At 34.0% G+C, this 21,552-nt stretch overlaps 1 protein-coding gene across 2 annotated transcripts; it reads right to left on the minus strand.

Annotated features, from left to right (window-relative positions):
• Positions 1-1,940: 1,940 nt before the first annotated feature.
• LOC123548286 (uncharacterized) lies at positions 1,941-17,911 on the minus strand. 2 transcript variants are annotated; one of them, XM_045335429.2, is made up of 13 exons: positions 17,607-17,911; positions 16,449-16,681; positions 14,968-15,178; positions 14,460-14,755; positions 13,835-13,975; positions 11,581-11,793; positions 10,406-10,521; positions 10,039-10,180; positions 6,886-7,246; positions 5,867-6,533; positions 4,325-4,522; positions 3,463-3,598; positions 1,941-2,994 (listed from the first exon to the last, which is right to left on the minus strand). In XM_045335429.2, the coding sequence occupies exons 2-13, from the start codon at positions 16,617-16,619 to the stop codon at positions 2,581-2,583; spliced, it is 3,066 nt and encodes a 1,021-aa protein (XP_045191364.2). In that variant the 5' UTR covers positions 16,620-16,681; positions 17,607-17,911; the 3' UTR covers positions 1,941-2,580. The 2 variants fall into 2 exon arrangements, with proteins under 2 accessions (XP_045191364.2, XP_045191365.2); XM_045335430.2 differs by lacking the exon at positions 16,449-16,681.
• Between the last annotated feature and the right edge of the window lie 3,641 nt (positions 17,912-21,552).

The raw sequence follows: 21,552 nt of genomic DNA on the forward strand, positions 1-21,552 counted from the left end.
CTGTATATGAAAAGGTTTCTTGCTTTTGTGACTTATTCAGATTGCATATTAAAATGAGTACTTGTTTGCTTTGATATATTTGTTATAAATTATTTAACTGATTTATTATATATGAATATTTTTCTTTAGTATGGTATGCAAATATTGAACTCAGTTGAAATCTGTTTTATTATATATATGCTATATAATGACTGAATCTCATTACACTGAAATGAAGGTACGCTGCATACAGTTTATCTATGTGATATGACTATGGTCAAACTTTCCTTATGAAACAAAATATTGAAATAATTACAATTGTATGTTTTGCTTGACCTTCACTTTTTTATAGGTGTGACGTCATTGTCGCAAGATTCGTGAATAGCGAATAAGCTTTTGTTAAAACGGGATCAGTTGGCCTATTTTAGAAATAAATAAAAATAATAAATAAAAAAATCCTTTAATTGATTTTTTTCTCATGTATTCTAATCAAACTTGATTTGTAGCCAACTTTGTTCAGCTGGGACATTTGACCCCTTTTAGGAGCTGCTAGAGCTAAAACTAGAAATGCCTTTATACAGCGTCTCATGAACTGCTTGGTGGATCTTTGTCATACTTGGTCTGGATCATCATTATAAGGTCCTCTTCCAAATATATTTATATAGGAACTTGGGTCCTATTAGGGACCACTATAGCTAAAAGTAGATATGCCTTTCTTCGCATTAACCACTAAAATGTAATTGATATTTATCAAACTCGATGTGTAACAATATCGTAAGGTCTCCTGCTATTTTGTTACAAATGGGGATAGGGACCATTTTAGCTAAAAATATAAACACGTTTAATGACCTCGCTTCATGAATCTTCATCAAACTACTGCTGTAATTATTCGCCTAAGGATAAACGAAACAAAACTGCAACCCTACGAAACTTTTGCGAAAAATTAAAATAGAACCATTTAAATTGTTAAAGTGTGGTGTTTAGTTTTGCAATTTGAAAAATGTTAGATGAAAGATGAATGTTAGATGAAAAATTCATAAACTTCTATCCTTATTACAATTCGCGGACCATCATTTTTAAAGATATTTCTTGTTTTATAGTATGTGCGATGATGTTCTTTTGTACTAGTACGTGCGCACATATTAGTTATTACATGCGCACGTATTAAAATAAAAAACATCTATGTCACCTCTGTGCCACCGTAGACTAGTGTCTCCAAACAGTAATTGTTAATGATTATTTTCAGTAGTACTGTGTAGAAGTAGACAGATTTTCTCTTTCTCAGATTTTCTCTTTCTCAGCAGGCAAGCACATTCGGTATATGTTATCAATTCTGACTTGACGAATTTGTAAAATTGTACTTAAATACTCATATTGATACCTACCATTGCTCAATTCACTTCTGATATTACATATATACTTGAAACTAACAACAAGACATTTATAGCCATGTCAAGGTAATTCAGATAAAAAAAAGACATGTCGAAAATTGTCTTTTTTGCCCATCTTTTCAACGCAATTTAAAAACGAAGTTATTCTATTGTTGTGTTTTAATTGTACGTTTAATCTTCAATAAGATTTATTTAAGAAGAACCAGCATAAGCAGGGCTCTGATATTTTGATATATTAAATGGACTCCATGATCCCAAAGGATTGAGACAATATAACAACGCTGAGTCCAATTACGAAGAGACTAATTGTGGCCACCACTGTATTAAAAGATTGCTGTTGTGATCAAGAGTTAACAAATTCTACAAGAAGATCCTTTGGAAGCCTAGAACGCAGCTAAGCAAAATAATAGCAGACTCGATTTGAATGAGTCTGCTCGTGAGAGGTAATGAAATATACAACATCCCCATGCCCCACTAGCTCCTTCTGAAATTGAACTCTATTTTTCAGAAATATTTCATGCATTCCATGATCCTAAAGGACCTGAAAACGTAAATAGCACTGAGTCGAAGTATAGTGTAACAGGTATACATTTAATTTACTTAAAAAAAGTTTTGGGATTACAAAATATTGGACTTCCTTTAAGTAAGCTTGATTAATTATCTTAATACAATTTTTCTTTAAGAAACGAGCTTACCGTATCTATCCCACATATTTCACAAAGCTTGCGCCACAGAGTATCATCATATTTATGATTCAAATTATTTACAGAAAGAGATTGTGTGATATAAGTTAAACCGGCTTCAAAACGGCTTGAACACAGCATGACCAGGAAATGGTGAGGTAAAAAAGCTATTATGCACAAGCTTGTCTGGCATTTCTTCCGTATATAGATGGTAGTTTTGATGAAAGCCAGATGAGGCAGACAATAGTTAGAGATAGGCTTAGGTGATTGTCACAAATGAAAAATTATACTTTGCCATGTATATTTTGGTTAAATGAAATTTTGTAATGAAAACGAAAATCTGTTATTTAAAACTTAGCTATATAAAATTTCAACGACATTCTTTTATGTTAAATGTTGCAAGTTAGACCATTGACAACCCTTCTACCAACTTAAAGTATTACTATTATTTTGATATATAATGGGAATTGTTTCTGAATTTATCCATGCTTTTACCAGTTTATTAACTTCTCCATTCAATTTGCAAATTATCTTGAAATAACTCGACGGTATTTTTCATCAATTTTCTTCAATTCTTTTGTAACGTTTTCAACTTTTGGACGTCGTTCTGGATCATGGTCCCAACATTTCTGAACTAAAATCTTCAAATCTTCCATCATTGCATGTTCCATATCACAACCCGGTCTTGCACCTCGTGTTACTGCATCAATGAATTGCCCCACGCCAAAGCCAGCAAAGTCTGTATCTGAATATGAGCTTTTACCATACCACAGTTCCCACATCAAAATGCTCAAACTGTAAACGTCTGAGCTATAGCTGTACAACTTTTCCTTTAGTAGTTCGGGTGCCATGTGCGTCAATGTGCCTGCAGCTGTCCCAGTTATGGTGACCTCCGCTCTTGCAAACCCTAAGTCGCTCAGCTTTCCTATACCGTTTTTCACCTGTAACGACAGGGTTTCAGACATATATGCATGCTGCTATCTCTTGTCAAATTCAATTTGTTGAAGGCTGTTTTCACATTATAGAATAGCACCGCTCGCTTAAGCATAGATGACCCGAGCAGCCGGGCTCACTTGAACAATTCATGCAATCCCCAAAACCTTTGATAATTCGAGCATTTTACTCATGACCTCAAGACATCGAGCAATCGGTGTTCTACTGTTTGCCCAGTTAAATGTCATTTACTCTGTATTCATTATGTCATAAAATGTAACTATTTTTCAACGCTATGACTAACATGTCTTTTATTAAATTGATAAGAACATTTAAAAATAAACTATTAGGTATGTTTTTTTTTTCGCTGTGGAGTATATGCTAGTTGTATGTGATACACTAATTTCAATAATTTTTTTTCAATTTACTGGGTATCATAGTGCGTATTGATATGTACTATGTTATTTTATACATACCAAAACATTTGAAAGTTTCAAGTCTCTGTGGAGATATTTCATTCTGTGCATGTAAGCTAGACCTTCGCAGATCGATACCCCCATGTCGAAGAAAAAGTCGTACGTTTTCCTTTCACGTAGAGAGTGGGAAAATGACCTATATTGAATATTGAAAATATAAGTAAAACATATGTCAAGGAGAGGTATAATAACTTCAGCCCAAAAATGGTTCAAGCCATTGACATTAAATAACAGTTAAGCACTTTTCGCGCTCAAGTGACTACATGTGGTGGTTAACATAATATGTATGATATAAAATAAAGGAATTACTGCGAAAGAGCAATCTGGTCTAGCCGCGTACTGTAGGACAGGTAATTTAACACTACTTTTCATTTTGGCGGTCACAGAGCGAAAAAAATGAGGTGAGTTTTTTTGTGGATGTATTTTTGAAAATTTGGTAGAACATAAATGAGAGCGAAGGTTATATTTGGTAAAGTAAAATTCCATTTTAGTTTGAGTAATACCATGTTACATCAGTGTAATTTTGGTGTGCTTTTGCAGTGAACAAATGTGACAGGAAAGATCTCTCTTAGAAGATACATTACCGCTAACATGTATTTCACTTCAGTTAATGTCAGTTTTAGGATAATTCAGCAAAATAAAGTTAACACTTAATTTTTACTCTGTAATGGGTCTAGCTATGTGTGGCAGCTTTGTGAATATTTTCGTTTGGTAAAGGACATATAGGGAATAATATTTAGGGCTGTTAAACCTAAAGGAATTTTCTGAAAATTCTTATCATTTAAAATCTAGTAAAAGAAACATTTTATTATACAATCAATATGAATTGAAATTGTCAATAATACTTAAAAACAAACTTTACCCGCACTGTAAATCTTTGTTTCCAAAAACTAATGACTCCAAACTCTGGTCGCACAGATCTAGCACAAGCATCAGTCGATTATCATACAAGGGTAATCCAACGTTCTGTCTATGCAAGCCAGCATGAGAACCGTTGTATCTTTCACGACCGGAAAAGATGACGCCGTAGAATTCAACTAGATTGTGGTGTTTTAACCGCCTGTGAGGTGTAAAATAGTTTTTTAGTTTCAAAGGTTTTTAGGGAACACCATAGAATTTATATTATGTATTTCAAACAATATAAATGTTTCTTGAATAAAACACAACCTGAAAAAAGTCGTATATCATACACTTATATTTTAACAACTAACGAAATAACTTCCTTATTAAAGAAACTTTTTTGTGAGTCTAACGAAGCGTGTATCTATATAAATATTAAAGCGACTAACCCACACATTGTGATTTGTGACAAAATAAATTTTTTACGGGTCTGGGAATCGAACACCCGACGAAAAAATATATTACGAATATTGTATCCGCTCGGCCAACGAGGAATAACTAAACGTAGTGTACTGGCTTCTTTTTATGTTATTGTCTTGTTTGTTGACGTTACATAATACTGTGCGATACTTATACGTGTGCGCTCCGCTCATGTTTGATGTAATTTTCTCTCACTGTCATGTGATATTTGCAAGATGCTTGATGAACGGAATTCCGCCTTTTTATAAACCAGGAAACCCTTATCAGAAGTCGTACACGAAAGTTTTTATTTTAAATTTGTTAGGAAAACAACGATTTTCAACATAATTCGATGAAAAATAGATTGTTAGAACATCAAATATACGACATAAAAAGTTTGATTTTTTTAAAGGGCTCACCACGATGCGTGAGTTAGTCGCTGTAGCACAGATTGCTAATACATTATTGTTCAGGAGTACTTTACATACTTAAACTAGAAACTGTGTCCATAGGACCGGGATTCCCCCACATACTTTGCTCTCCTTTATATTGCAAAAACTGTCAAAGGGCCATATAACTGCAGTAAAAATATTTACTGAAAAAGGTATCCTTTCATTATGGTCATTTCCGTATCAAGCTTTTTCATCGGTGAAAGTTTGAAGCAAATAAGGCTAATGGTGTGGGGAGAGTTGGACACACACGATTTGTCTCTATATTCCATATAGCAAAAATTACTGTTCAAAGTGAAAATAGTCACAGAAAAAATTCCTTCCTTCTGCACATCAAACTTGTTCATCTGTTAGACTTATATTCTGGGAGGAGTTGAACACACAAAGTATTTCTATATATTTCATATAACAAAAACAGTCAAAGGGCATTAACTGTGGTTAAAAAGGTCATAGACAAAAATCCCTCTTTTATGGTCATCTTCACATCAAGCTTGTTTATCTTTGAAAGTTTAAATAAAATCAGGCTAATAGTGTGTTCTCTCTTTAGTTCTTTTAATAAAAGAAGAATAGCCACATAAAAGCCTTACGGAATGAATGACAAAAAAATCTTTCAGTTATCTAGTGTATGTGGGGCATACAAAGTGTTATTTTCAAACCTTGAGCAGTCCACTTCAGATAGCTGTAAGTGCATGTCATGACCTTTAAGAATCTTTAGAGCAACTTCTTTCTCGCTTCCATCTTCCTGTTTCCATGTGGCCCGATATACATCTGAAAAATTGCCACTTCCAATTTGTCTGTAACGCAGAATCTTTGATATGCCAATCAAATCATTTGCTAAATACTTCAGATCGAATAGATACAGTGCTTGAAAGAGCTCGTGTACCCTTTCTTTCTTTGGTCGAAATTGATGAAGAATTTGGACTTCAGTTCTTTTATCACTTACGATAAGGTGAAGTTGAGTTTTATCAGCTTCAATTTGTCTAGGTATGAAGTCAGAAAACAAAATATTTATTCGTGCAATCATACTTTTGAGATACATTCCTTCAATGAGGTGAGATATATTATCTATTTCATGAAGGCTATCAAGCAACATAAGTGTCCATTTCCGCATAAATTTAGCCTTGTCCTTCCGGTATTCCTTTCTTTCCAGTGCGTTTCTGATGCTATTTACTACACCAAATCCTATTCCAACTGGAATGAAAATTGCAAGGGCAGCAATTCCAAGCGGTATCCATATTGGTGCAGTTGCTGCAATAATTGCGATGTCTGAAGCTTCTAGTTCTAAATCAGTATCGACAGTATTTTCTGGACCGGAGTGTCTCCCTGTAATGTTCGTAATGATGAGCATCTTAAAAAAGTACTAAATATTTACACACAAGAAATGGCAAAGGTTCTTTAAAGTGCTTTAAACATAGATTTTTGTTATCTTTTTAATCGTTTAAACTAATTTTACCACTTTTTGAAATATTAATTCACAAGTTCAAAAACTAAAATACTGTTTTATCATCATGTTTATCGTCCAATTTGGTTATGTAAATTCATATAAATGAAAAAGTACTAAATATTTACAAACAAAAAATGATAAAAGTACTTTAAAGTGCATTAATTAAAATATCCATATCAAATCAGGTACTACAATTCAACGACTTGCGACTAACGTTCACTGCCGTATTACCTAGAATGAGCCCGACTGTATCAGAAAGTGAACCACCCTCGAGAATTTCGTCGACTGCATTGCATTTTTGTGAAAGAAGAAAGCACTCCCTATTAAATAAGCGAGTTAGCTTTTGTGTCGCTTTTTGAACAATGCGAGTTTCACTCTCCCAAGTTTGAATAACATTCAGTAGTCTGTGCAGTATCATCTCTTGTGCTCCGAATTTGGTGACATCAAGGTCGTTTTCAATAATATCTGGAGCCTCTTCTTCTGTCCATGTTTCAAGGTAAGAGATGACATCTTCTTTTTTGAGATGCTTGTGAAGTTCTTGTGTAACAAGGTGACATTCATTCTGTGCCTCAGCTATGAGCTGATTGCGTACCTGGTTGTTTAAAACAACTTCTAAATTTAATGAACAGTATCAAGAGAACATTATGATTTATTGAATTGACGGGTGTGTATGTAACTGGTTTAGTATATATTATACTAAATAGCGATGAAAAAAGAATAAAGATCAAACAGGAGTAGGTATGTTCCAAAAAGCATCCTACTGGAAACGAATTCCTACATCATTGTATGTATGGGTGCGTAAAAGATTTGATTTAAACGGAAATGCATTGAAAAAATAGACAAGAATAAAGCAAAAAAAGATTTTTTGAAGAAACACATGGTTAACCGCCGCATTAGAACTAACAATTACATAAACACCACTGGGCAGTTTAATCGTTTTACTCTTAAGCAAATAAAATCTGGAAAGTAGATCCCTCGGAAGCACCGAGAACAAGGCAAACAGTGAAAATTGCAGACTCGGTTTGATTGAGTCTGTTCATGAGCAGCAATGGAAAATGCAACACTGCTCACGCCCCCTAGCACCGGCTTAACCAGTATTCAATCTTCAAATTTATATGAGTTGAAATCAACGATCCTGAAGGACCAGAAAATATAACAACACTGAGATGAAGTCGGGGCGACTTTTTACGGCCGCCATACAGCCCTTAAGACCCATTGTTCTGAAGTAAATAAAATCTGGAAAGTAGATCCCTCGGAAGCACCGAGAACAAGGCAAACAGTGAAAATTGCCGACTTGGTTTGATTGAGTCTGTTCATGAGCAGTAATGGAAAATGCAACACTGCTCATGCCCCCTAGCACCGGCTTAAGCAGTATTCAATCGTCAAATCTAAATGAGTTGAAATCAATGATCCCGAAGGACCAGAAAATATAACAACACTGAAATGAAGTCGGGCTACTTTTTACGGCCGCCACACAGCACTTAAGGATGTACGAGCATTTTTTTTTCGGGATATCCGCCATTTTGAAAAATGTTTCTTCGAAAATTGCTTTCTAACAAAAGTTTTGCCAAAAAATAATGATAAATAATTAAAATATGGCTAATAATGTACCATTTAACCAAATAGATTCTACTTTCTGCGAAAAAAAATTTCCACCCCTATTTTTGGCTGGCATTTGCCTTAAAATGATGTAAGATTTACGATGGGGTAGGGGTAGGTGATTTCAAATATCTATTAAAGTAGATTAGGTTTGGTTTTGATATTTTCCTGACTGATACATATAATAATAAGGTACAATTGAGGTAAACGTTTTCAAGATAGCGCTTTATATTATCTAGAAAATATAAATTAAAACAAAAAGAACAAAAAATATCGAAATTCACCAGTTTTTAACAGTTTTTTCTTAGTAAATCTCTTAGATGCACGGTGACTCCAACTTTTTTTCTTTCCAATATGAAGCAATTTTGTGTGTCATTAAAGCTGCAAAATATTTTGAAAATCTTAGCGTCAGATTTTTTTTGTAGATCTAAATACGTTTCTTCCATTGAAAATAAAATGGGTGGGGTAATTATGTCAACATGTAAAAATGAAAGCGATTTATTATTGACATTTATGCTTATATAATACTGACATCACCTTGTCTTCACATTAACCTATAAGACCCAAAATCACTATAACATTAAGTGGGATATTAGATGTTTTATAAAGTACCACCATTTTTTCAGTTTTACAAAAATTCAGAAATGCTTAAACAGTGGGTGAAGGAAATGCCCTATGAAATTAAAACGATTTCGGTGACCTATGTTTTTTCTTCTCTTGTTTGTCTTTGAAACTAATGTTCTTCAAGCTCACAGAGTATGAAAAAATTCTTAACGTTAGAAAAAAAATCGCTCCTACATCCTTAACACCCGCTGTTGTGAAAGTCACAGGACCGAGTAAATAAAAGTTATTCGCGCCTGATAAATCTATAATATGCATGATGGTAACAAAAGGCACCATATATAAAACACATAATTGTGCATGTAGAATATATAACATAAAAATATACGTATTACTTAAATTCTTTGCAAAAGGTAAGGCAGGTGTAAGCAGTAGAGTCTTTGGAAGACACATCGTAAAGTAGGCCGACCACAAACAGAAAAAAATTATGTTAGACAGGTTGCTTAAAACATCCATCAACATTTTATTACATGTTGGATAGAGTTTAGGAGGGATAGAAATTATGTTAGACAGGTTGCTTAAAACATCCATCAACAATTTATTACATGTTGGATGGAGTTTAGAAGGGATGGTGGCATTGTTAGTAAAACGAGGCAGGCACATAAGTTGGAGCACAAAAATGAGGATAAATGGAAAAAATCTAACAACACAGATCCTTGAACAACTGCTTTTTATATTTTGGATACTCTCAATGGATCCGTCAGCTACAATCGCAAAGGAAGACGTACGTCCAAGTGCGACTAGATGAAGATGCTAACCAATTAAAGCTGATTTGCATTTTCTTGGATATAGTATTATAAATCACACTTGTATGTTATATGCACATAGTAACCACTCTTACAAAGATATATTTTGATTTTGTTGATTGCTTAACTGATAAATAAACCGAAACAGAATGGTTTTTCTTTATCTTAAATAGCCGACACATCTCATTATCTTTTAAAAATCTTTCAACAGGTACATGTAAAACCTACATAGAAAATGGTGACAAACAGGTGGACGGATGGACGGCGTCTTCAAAGAATAGCTGAAGACATATTAGATATTCTTCCAAATTTGTGTTTTTGAAGTGCAGTACACTTCGTGGAAAGCAATTGTTTCTTGAGATTTTGACATTTAAGTACAGTTAAATGGCAGATAAAAAGTTGATATCGACTTACGTACCAGTTCAGAATCTCTTTCAAGTTTTGAGAGTCTTAACATCACCGTCTTAAGAAATTCATCTTTCTCCTCTGAAGATTTTTTGGCATTATTGATCCTTGATGCAATATATACCTCAAGCTTTGAAATAATGCTGTTTATCCATCTAACAATATTGAAACAAATAGTTTTACTTAGTTCAAAAGGTAAACATTTCAAAAGTTCAAAAATGTTAGTTTTTGTTCTTTGGAAAATTTGTAAAAATATTAAAATTTGTTATTTTCAGTTTAGTTACCTTTTAGTTCTTTTATTTACTTATGCCGTATGAATGATCCCTAACTTTGTAAATGTTAAAAAGACTCATTTAAATAAGAGGAAATAAAAAACTCACTTATAATGCCTTTTGATATTTGCAACCAAACTGTCTGGGATGAATCGTTCAAGTCCTTCAAGCAGATGTTGATATTTTTCCGTATTCCCTATTCCGGACTTTTTATACTTTATCGCCTGCAATGCAAGGTTTTGTTGGGTTTAACGTTGCACAGAATCAATTGGCGACATTTATAAGGCAACTTCATAGCTTTATTGTTGGAGGATGACCCCAGGTGTCCCTCTTTGCATTTTTTCATCACGTGCGGGCACCTGGGTAGAACCACCGACCTTCCGTAAGCCGGATGGATCTGGAGGGCTTCCACACATAATGAATTCAATGCCCCGAGTGAGGCTCTAACTCACAACGGCGAAGGACAAGTAATTAAAAGTTAGCAACTCCTTGTAATTCAAAAACAATTAAAAACATAAAAGACAAAAAAAAACTCAACCTTAATTATCAATATTTGTCTTGTCTCCAGAACACTTCACAACAAAGATTTTTACTTGGAACGCTTAATTATGTTAGCTAGCTGTGCTACTCTACATTTTCACTGTTCATGGTTGCTAAAAGGTATATCCACCTAAAGCATTTACCAGATATTTTATAATAACAAACTATATAAGTAAACATACTGATCTGCTGTTCCCGGGACATCTACTTTATGTAATGTCTTTTCAAGAACATTAAGAAAGGTACCTTCTTAAGCAATATCCACAATTACTATTTGAATCATTTATGTATTATCTTGTATTAATTGTATAAAGTTGATCATGCAACAATGTTATGAATGTCCGCCATTTTGTTTTCCCGAATTCTTGAGGGCGACCCAGTATTTACGGGAAAACCTAATTTTGGATGACACCACAATGTAAACAATAACATTCATATAAAAATAAATATTGACATAATTTTACACGAGGTTGAGTGTAAAAATAAAGATAATAAACTTTAAGTGTTTTTCTTATTTAGCATTTTGCCCTCAGACCATCCTTACAATATAACTGTATTTAAACGTAATGGAGAAAATTTTCCCGCTCATCCGTAACTTGTTAATTTTATTCATTTGAAGAAGTTTATGCAAAAATTTTGCTCTAGTATTTTCCAAATCTTTAAAAGGGGAAATTGATGCCTGAGCAGCTAGAATAGATATGGAACATTAATAATCTTGACTTTACAACAATAAAACGACTGACCTCGCTGACGCTCAGTTTGAAAATATGATCTTCACGGAGCCCAGGAATGGTCATTTGGAGTCTACGGACAGTGTCTTGCCATGTCCTATCAGCTTCTCCGCGTTTTTCTACAACGTCCCATTTGTTGCATACAAAAATCATACTTCTTGGATCAAAACTTGAAAGCTCATGTTCTGTGTCTAGTTTCTTTTGTTCAGATATGATATGAAGTATCTTCAAAAAAGAAAACAAGATATTTTGCTTTTTATACACTAGATACGAAACAAAACAGCTGAAATCTTAACTAACAAAAAGATACTAATAAAATCAGGTCTAAATGTTTATGAGAAATAACATGAAAAGTGAGTCATACTGTAATCTCACAATTAAGTATTTTTGCCATGCATAGCAGTTTCTAATACCTAATGTACATAAAAATAAAAAAGAAACACTAATATGTCTTAAAATGTAATAGGCCACCTAGTTTTGTCGTTCAGTGTTGCTTGGTAAGACATGGTGTATCTGTTTATGCAAGTTAGAAGAGGGATCACATATCAAACAGAGGTAACAGAGTGTTTCCTTATTCTTGCTTTAAATCTACTTTCAAATAAGACTTATACATATCTTTACAAACGGTTGCAATGAGACTCTCGGCCATTTAGTAAGGCAACTTCCATTTTACGGGTAATTCAACACTTTAAAAATGATGACAATTTATGTACATACCTTTTGGATGGTAGTTATTGTAAGTTACTTGTTCATAGCTCGAGAGAAACATACACATAAACACACACACACACACACACACACACACACACACACACACACATATATATATATATATATATATATATATATATATATATATATATATATATATATATATATATGAATAGGTTCTGCAACTTATAAAAATATACCGCAAATTTAGAGAGGCAGCATATGAACCAATGCATATTTCTCGATGCAAAGCTAATAATGTTTTTATTATATATTCATCTGTCCTAAATGATTTAAATTTGTTAATTAGCCTCAGTAAAATGGAAAATAGTGTGGTTTTCTTATAAGATTCTTTCTCTGGTTGTAGGTACAGATGGGACTGCCAGACTCTCGGGTAACTGTTTACGGCGGTAACGAGGCTTGATATTTCCACCTACAGCCAGTGACAGAATCTTTGTCTTGCATGCCATTATTCAAGAGAAAATAGCAAAGATAAAACCAAATGAACGACTTCTTTTTTTAGAACTATTTCCTGATAGCAACGTATTTAAACAAAGCGCACAATCAACAAAAATCAACACGTAAACAGGAAAGACGCCATGACGTTTCAAAGATAATCAACAATGTTTAGAACCGGTTTTGTTTCAGCGTAACGTTATTTATTTTTGATAAAGTAACGTTTTTGAATTGAGAAATATACCATCGACAAAAGGAACAAATATAAACTATCTAGGTATTTGATATTATATCGTTTTATGAAATAAGATTTGTAAATAACTACAAAAATGTTCTACATATATGTAGTTCGATATACATCATTTATCACATGTTTGACGTCGCGGGAGTGAAATAAAGCCATTAATAAAAATGATTATACACTGTAGTCTATAGTGTAATAAAGCTTTGACGTCGACGTCGTTTATAGTATAGGAGACGTTGTTTAAATCGGCTTGTTTATATAGTAAAAAAAAGTAGATTTTTTGATGTTTCGGCAGGAAAAGCTAACATGTGATAAAAAGAATATTACATTTGTGACTTTCCATATTGAGTTTATTCAACACGTTAAATAAATTCAATATGAAAAGACACTCGTGTAATATCCTCTGTTTACATTACGAGAGTAAGGTGGAGTTTTCCAGCACCGGTGAAATCACCAGAAATCCCGGTCTGGTATGCAAGAAAACTTTTTACGGAAACACGAGTAACGTCATGTGAAAATTTGAACTTCAATATAAAAAAAAATAATAACTTTTGGACTTTTTGGTACATATTTTTTAGTATTAAAAAGTATTGTTATTGTTAATCATTTCTGAGTTTCTCACAGTACATATTTTGTACTTGCAATAAGTCATGAACATTTCTTATGTCAGTATATTTTAAACCAAATGCCACTGACAAAATTACATGTTTTAAGACAGTTTGCGAGAACCACATTTCGCAAGCCCCCACTAAGTCAACCAACTAAATCAAATGTATCTTTAATTAAGTTGTCGTTTACTTAAACTTATAATCTATGCTGTAAATTAATGGGTATATGAAAAGCAGGTTAACATACTGTATCTTCCTGAATGCCGCCAGCGTTAGCGCTATTGACAATATAAATGAATGCGACTGCCTTTGGTAGGTACTGAACCAACTTTTCTGTCATTTCCCGGTTTTCTCCTACCCCTGGAGTATCAACAATGGTCACATGCTCCTGTTGAATTAAATTTTGATATACATGTTTATGGAATTTCCCCCAAAAGAAGTAAAAACTATACCATACATTTGCTTCTATAATTGAATCGTTCGTTTAAAACATAAAAAATCGTTATTTATTGTCAAATTGTAATTTAAAAACTTGCGCGAAAGAAAAATTAATTATTTCTTCCCTTTATTTTCCTGTTATTGTTTTACCTTTTTATAACTTCAGGCAGAGTTCATATTTTGATAAATATTTATAATCTTCCCGTTGGTAATGAACAGAGACAGGGGAGACATTGATACTAGTTTTCGTAATATATAAATTGTATCATACATTGTATCGTTCAATTTTGTGTTCGATCGTTTTTGACATAAAGATACATAACGGATTAAGTGCAGAAATATGCATAAAGCAACTTTGAAATGGCTCGAACATTAACGATATTTTTTTCCAAAAAAAAAACAAAAAAAAAACACTAAAAACTTAATACCATTACCCTTATCATAGGAACGGGCCAATAGATGTCAACATGTTTTATTTTGTTCCCAGTGACATAACCCGACCGACCGACATATGGCGTCAGCTTGGCTATAAGGTCTTTCTCCGCTGCCGATCCATCACCCACGACATCAAATGTTTCACTTTCATCATTCTCTCTGACCACTTTAAATTTCTTCTTCTCACTGTTATGAATCTGGCAAATGGCTGAGGTATTGGATAAGAGGGAGTACGGTAAAACATCAGTCCCTATCAGCAGATTCAGAAAACTACTTTTCCCTGAACCTGTTTCACCTTAAAAACACAAAAAGTAGTTCCTCATCATGAAATGCCTAATTTATGCAAGAAGATAAAAAAAACCCATACATTTTAGCAAAATTATTGATACCGATCTTAAGAGGTAACTTTTACTTGCATGTGATTACCGGGTGTTAAATTTCAACAAAATGTAACGAAATCTATACTTAAACATTTTACACCTTAATAGTGGTCGCCAAGTTACATACCTGCGACTACTATAGCACAGTCTGAATTTATAAGGTCATCGGTGTTTCTTTGTAGATGAGAGTCAACATCAGTGTAAATGCTATTAATACGTTGTCTTGTTTCATCCCCTAAGTTGTCTTTGACAAACTTTTGAAGGTCTGTATATATCTTTAACAGTTCGTATTTCATCGCATCGTCTTCACTTAGGACATCAGATATAAATTCATCACTCTAAAAATAAAGAATTTACCACATTGAAGCTAACTCGCGATGAGCGATGTGGAAAATTTATTGGTTGAACATGTATTTCTAAACTATGAAAAAAATACATGTATACTGGCGTTATCACGAAACATGAATTGCACAACATTCACCCAGCCAGCATTCTCTATCGACCCGATATCAAACCGAGGTCGTTGTCTATAACGGCCCGATATCGGCTTCAATATCGGCTGCAAATAGGAGTGGTGTCGGCCCGACGTCGGCAGACGATATTGGGCCAACATCATAATGACATCGGTCCGATATTGGCAGTTCATATCGTTGTCGCGAAACAGTGTGACACGCAGTACTTCATCAAAGTTTTCTTCAAATATATACTTTATAAATTCTCAGAGTAATTTACTTGAGAACAGATGTGTGTCGCATTATGTGTATGATGGTTATTTGATTTTATTTGATATAATACTTTTCACAACTATATACCACATGTTTTATACTGTTACGTAATTTTTTCTGTATATTCTTAACTCTATTAAAATTGTTCAATTAGAATTTTAAACATATTTATATTTTCATTTTTTTTTTTTTGGTAAATATAAATATTTCTACGGCGGCATTCTACAAGCATCTTAAATATAACCTCCCTTTATTACATATAAAAGTTTTGATAAATACCGTCAACAAATTTTGTTTGGAACCTAGTTTGATTAATTCTGGCATACATCATATTTGCTTAGCACACATAAACAATTAGATTACTTTTTCACGTTTATCAATAATATTTTGAAAAATAAAGCTATATTAGAGAATCCAATATCGGCCCGGTGTCAATCCGACTTACGAAACAGTTACACTGATTGATGTCGGTCTACCGATTTCAATACTTTGCGGCAGTTCAACGGTCCGATCTCGTCGATATATGATAATTTTGTGTCGATTCGTCGTAAACCTAACTAACTCACTCACTCACTCACAACGGCCCGATGTCGGCCCTACATCGGCATATTTTGCCGACATTCCGACATCATACCTATATCGGGCCGATATAGTCATGCTGGCTGGGCAATTGAAACTCATCAAATTGGTCACACTTGACTTGCGGTTATCTAAAATATATAGATTGATTCTCAGCAGAAGCTTTTATTCGCTATAAGGTGATTGACGGACGAAGAAACTTATAAAACATACATGTAGTAAACTTAGATTACTGATTCAAAGCCCGAAATAACATTGTGAAACAGTTTGACAAGTATGTCTGATTAGTATATATTACGCTTACATCTACACACTTTCTTTCAACCAGGCTTTCGTCTTTTCTAAGTGTAGCTCTAATGAGATCTAACATTTCACTATGTGTTTCTAAAAGCTCGTATGAAATATCCCTTTCTTCTAACCAATCCACAGCCTCCTCTATACTGAGACGATCAACATCTTCTAGGCGCATTGTCATTTTTACTGTTTTTGAATTTTTACAATCGTGCTTGGTCACTTTATTGCTTCACATAATCTGAACTGAAAACAAATAAACTGCATATTTTAATCTTTGTTTCCGCGTGATAAATAATCCGTCCTGTAAACGACAAATTCTCTAAGGGACCTTCATTGTCGGTTGTGGTCAAGGTGGTGATGTTTAAATCCATTGTCTTTTACTGATAATACTAGTTTGATTTCGAGTTTCATCGAAATGTCAAATTGTTTTGTTTTATGTAAGACCTTACGCTGACATATGGATGGTCGGTGGTTCTATCCGCATAAAATAATGCAGTTAAAGACCTACCACACAACCTAGAGACCTTACTTCGTGAAAATCATTCTGAATATAGTGGCATAGTAGAGCTATAGATTTCTACTACAAGACGACAGGTGGACACTTAGGCCCTCCCTGAACTAATGTGTTTTCAAAACTTCATCTGCCAACTTATTCAGTCAATCTCTTTCCAGTATAGTTTTCAAAATATAGATAAATAACAATCTTACACTGAAAAAAAAAACAGAGCGAGGTCTAAACTAAACTTAAAACATCAAGTACTGTGCATAATACTACATTAATTCAAGAAAATGTGTAGACATTAAACATACAGTGTCTTGGCCTAACATATTTCACTTTCAGTTTGTAACTAAATACTTGTATTTCTCTTTCTTAATGCAAATCATGTATACAAGTACCATCGCGGAAGTACAAAAGAATACAGTTATTCGGTGGCGCGTCGTTAAGCTAGTTCGGGTGAATGAAATGTGACCGTGTAACTGAAACCCAATAAAACAAATTTAAATCAGATATTAGTATTTCATAGGTCAGGTTATTGTAATACTTTATAAATAGCTCATGAATTATTAGAAAAAATAATCTTTAAACAAGTTATTGGGTTAAGATTTACTGACACAATAGTAGTATATTTAGCATTTTAAGTCCATAAAATAGTTAAAATATACTTACACGTTAAATTATCCTCAAATATTACATTAGTATGTCGGGTGTAAACCGCTTGATGTGAGATTATCAAAAGGAACACTTTACATCGACATATTTTGTAAAACATGTCTATTTATTCAAATATTTAGTCCTTCCTTGTGGTTTATTTGTCTAGGATTTATCAAATCATATTTTAAATGTAAAAAAGGTCAATAGCACTATTATCATTGCTTTAAAATTGACCATACGCTAAATCTCATAGTTTGAATATGTATAATCCACTGAAACGATTATTTTTTGTCCATATATTTAGGAGGCAGTAAACAGTTTTCAGCTGTTAGTGTCGAATTGGCCGGGGGGTGAAATTTACAAGTAAGAGGCAATTTACGGAATGAAGTGCATATTTGAACTTCTAAATAATAATAATTGCTAGAATTGAAGTTTCAGCGGCTAGAATTGAGTTTCATTTATTTAAAGAAAATCAGTTGAGTAGCCTTGATCTTGATAGTATGACGTAATGACTTGCAGGAGCGTATACATGCTTCCTCTGAGCTAGCTTAAAGTGGGGTTGTCATTTTAGCAGGGGCCTCAGGAAAAGTGTAATAGTGAAAAAACGGTACGGATGGCCCATATATTTCAGCTTATTTTCAGGTTTTACAGTGTTACTGGAGTACGGAACAGTGTAGCAATTGGGGCTATCATTTTCAGGGAATTTTCTGCAGCGACTGAAAAATTGGCAAATTTAGCTTTTTTCGTCATCAGTTTCCGCGACCGGGAGAGCACAGAATTCAGGTCTTGTAAACAGAAAACTAGGTATTAGAGATGTATTGCAGATGGTTTGTAGCGATAGACATACAGTGATGTTAATGTTGCAATATATTTATTTCAGGTGTGTGATTACAGACTTTTGTGTGAGGTTTTGAAAGTTAGGTAGGCGACTCTAGGCCGAGAAGCTCCGAAAACTGTTTACTGCCTCCTTAAGAGCAAAACTTGAAAATTTGTAAGTTCTTCCATGTGCATTTATTTGATGTCTTAGAGTTTTTTCAGTATGATTTGTGAAGGAATATGAGTTTTAAAGTTAATTTTTAAGCAAAATGAGAGTTTTTAAGAGCAAGAACTAAGGGGAGATAACCGCGATTCAGACATGAAAGTCAGTTTTACAGTGTTTTCCGAGCCGATATAATGAAAGATATATCTGTTGTGACACCATTTTACTTAGACATATGCTTACTGTGACATTAAAGTCGTCAAATAAGGCATTTACATGCAAATTCATTGATTTCTATTAATTCAGTAAGCTTTTTAACAGCAAAATAGCGGCTCGGGCTGTGGAACAGACCTCGGGGGTACTTTCGGCAGTATGTCCTCTGAATCAGTATTTCGTTGTTCGTTTCAGTTTAGAATTTATGTACATATTGCATATAACATAGACTCCAGTCACAGCACACAAAGTTTAGAGAATAGACATCTTTTTCCCTGAAATAGATGGGTTTTGAAAGGTTTGTCTCAAAAGTAACGTTTTTCTCATATTTCATCACTCGCGGAAGGTGATCATTATCAAACTGAGGTCTTAACATGGACTCGTGGTCTGATGCAGTCAGTTCTATGGGTTGAAAATCATGTACATCATAGCTAAATATCACAGTGCAGATAATTATCTTCAAATAGACACCATTTAGTGTCTTGGAATAGACAAATTAGCATGTAGTGGTATATTTTGTGAAACGTTAAGACGGTGACATATGGTGCTCATGCATGTGCTTGTAGCTTCCTGGAGCAGGTCCAGCACAGTACCAGTGACTTAAAATTGCTATAATATTCAGCCAGCTTGGCAGCTGAACATATCTAGGTACTAAAAACATGGTTGAGACCTCATTTTTGTATGCAATGGGCCTTAAATGAAATTATAATGTTACTAGTTAATTTCGGTACGCGTTCCTGGTAGAATATTTGCAAACATGATGTACTCCAGTTGTCAAAATTTTCAACAGCATATGTTGGATATGTATGAAATTGGGTTTCTTTTGGTCAGAATTGATTAAATTACAAAATAAACAGCAAATGTCATACTATTGGGGTCACTTTTGTCTCTCTTAAGGAACACTCGTGAAGTAGATGGGTGAATGGAAAGACAACTCTTTTATGTTGACAAAATGTAGCTGCATGACTTAGTTTTAAAAATCATGCTTACAAGCCTTTATTCTGTATTTAGTTAAATTTCTTTCATACCTTACCTTTTCTCAAGTTTTAAATGCTTAAAAAGTCATCACATATGTAAATGATTCGATTTAAAGAAGGGCTGTGGTTGAGGTGTATAGGGTGGTGGTGGGGGGGGGGGGGGGGCGAATTGTGTAGCCAAATGTAGCTTTCTTTTCTTTTGATTTATTTAACCGGTTTAATAACAATTCAATAGCATGGTATGGTTTATGGTTCCACCATAGCATGGGTTTTCGTGATTTTCCCCTTATTGATCATGAGGTATATAAGGTATCCATTATTCTACAGGGGTGGTACTTGGAACATTTTATGACATTTCAGGGTATCTTTGAGTAGTAGATGTGTAAATGTTTAAGCTATAAAACTTTCGAAAAACTTTTCGTTTTGACAGATGTGTGTTGATTTTGTGTACCCTATGTTATGTTTAAATTTTCATGTCACTCTATTAGCTTTACTTTAATGTTCCTTTATAATAACCGGAAAGTGGGATGAATGGGGTAGGTCTGTGGTCCAGGTCATGTGTTATAAAATGAGCTGATCATAGTTTTCTACCATTCAATGTGTTTTAAAAGAAGCATCCTGAAAGTGTATAGCGTTAACAAAGCTTACTACCAAGTAATACACCTAATACATACATTAATTAGAATACCATTCATATCATCTTAAACACATTAATTTCTTATTCAAGTAATAGTACAGTTACTGTTATTAAACACAACACTTGAGACATATGGAATATATGTAAACTTACATACTAGTACGCATTAAAAGTACACTAGCTATGGTGGCATATTTCTACCAACCACCTCTCCACTTATTTACCTTGAATTATTTCGTAAAAATATCACTTATTAATTCAGTTGTTATCTGGCAAGTGACAAAACTGCGTGTTATCCAATTAAGTATCTTAACAAGACAAAACTGACTGTTAGTGCCCACTACTGCCATCCACATATTCACTGACGTTAACTAGGTATCTTGATTTTTGTCAGTTAGTCAGTTATGATTGGCATATCCCGTAATCATGGTCGTGCATGTGACGACTTCGTCTCAGTGGCTGTACTAGATACGGATGGATTGAAATAGCTACATAACTATGAACGATTTTGTAGAACATGAAAACAACAGAAAAGGCTAGCAATTGTCCGTCTGTCCTCGAGTGCCTGCCAACTAAGATCATGTTTGTTACACTATCATAGTTTGAATATTGACCCTTTACCCACCTGGCTGCTCTTCTTTGTACCATATGTTTCTCTGTGTGTGTGGTGACCATACCAAAGAGGCATACTCTAATTGTGGTCTCTGCGTAGGAAAACCAATGATTTGATTGCATTGTTTGATTTGTCTGCTCACAAGAGGTAATGAAATGTGCAACATCGGGCCTCACACCCCAAGCGGAATTCTATAGCAGTGAAATAGAATGGTCTCCTTGATTCCAAAAGATTTAATTAAGTCAACGCCAAGACATTATTCGAGACGGAATTGTAAGGTATGGCCATGGAGTAGTTATATATCGAGTTAATTTTCATGAAATTTTTACCTGGCATTACGATGGGATAGAACTCCATGATCTATTCATTTCTCCATTTCAGATTTGTTGTCATTTGAAGAATTGATAGTAAGATAACCGACGTAGGAAAACACTAAGACTTTAATTGAGACTGCATTGTTGTAGATGGCAGATATTGTTTGTGTAAACTAGAAAGTAGTGACCAAGGAAAAGGACCTGCGAAACACCAGATATTGAAGGTAC

The sequence above is a fragment of the Mercenaria mercenaria genome, chromosome 6, assembly GCF_021730395.1.
Source record: "Mercenaria mercenaria strain notata chromosome 6, MADL_Memer_1, whole genome shotgun sequence".
Lineage (NCBI taxonomy): Eukaryota > Metazoa > Mollusca > Bivalvia > Venerida > Veneridae > Mercenaria > Mercenaria mercenaria.

What these genes read in the sequence shown, in the direction of transcription:
- LOC123548286 (XM_045335429.2), bottom strand. Translation starts at nt 16,619, where the DNA reads ATGACAATGCGCCTAGAAGATGTTGATCGTCTCAGTATAGAGGAGGCT. An exon ending in TTGAAAGAAAGTGTGTAGAT is followed by an intron (nt 15,179 to 16,448) that starts GTAAGCGTAATA and finishes CTTTATTTTTAG; the next exon opens with AGTGATGAATTTATATCTGA. An exon ending in GGCCCGTTCCTATGATAAGG is followed by an intron (nt 13,976 to 14,459) that starts GTAATGGTATTA and finishes TTAATTCAACAG; the next exon opens with GAGCATGTGACCATTGTTGA.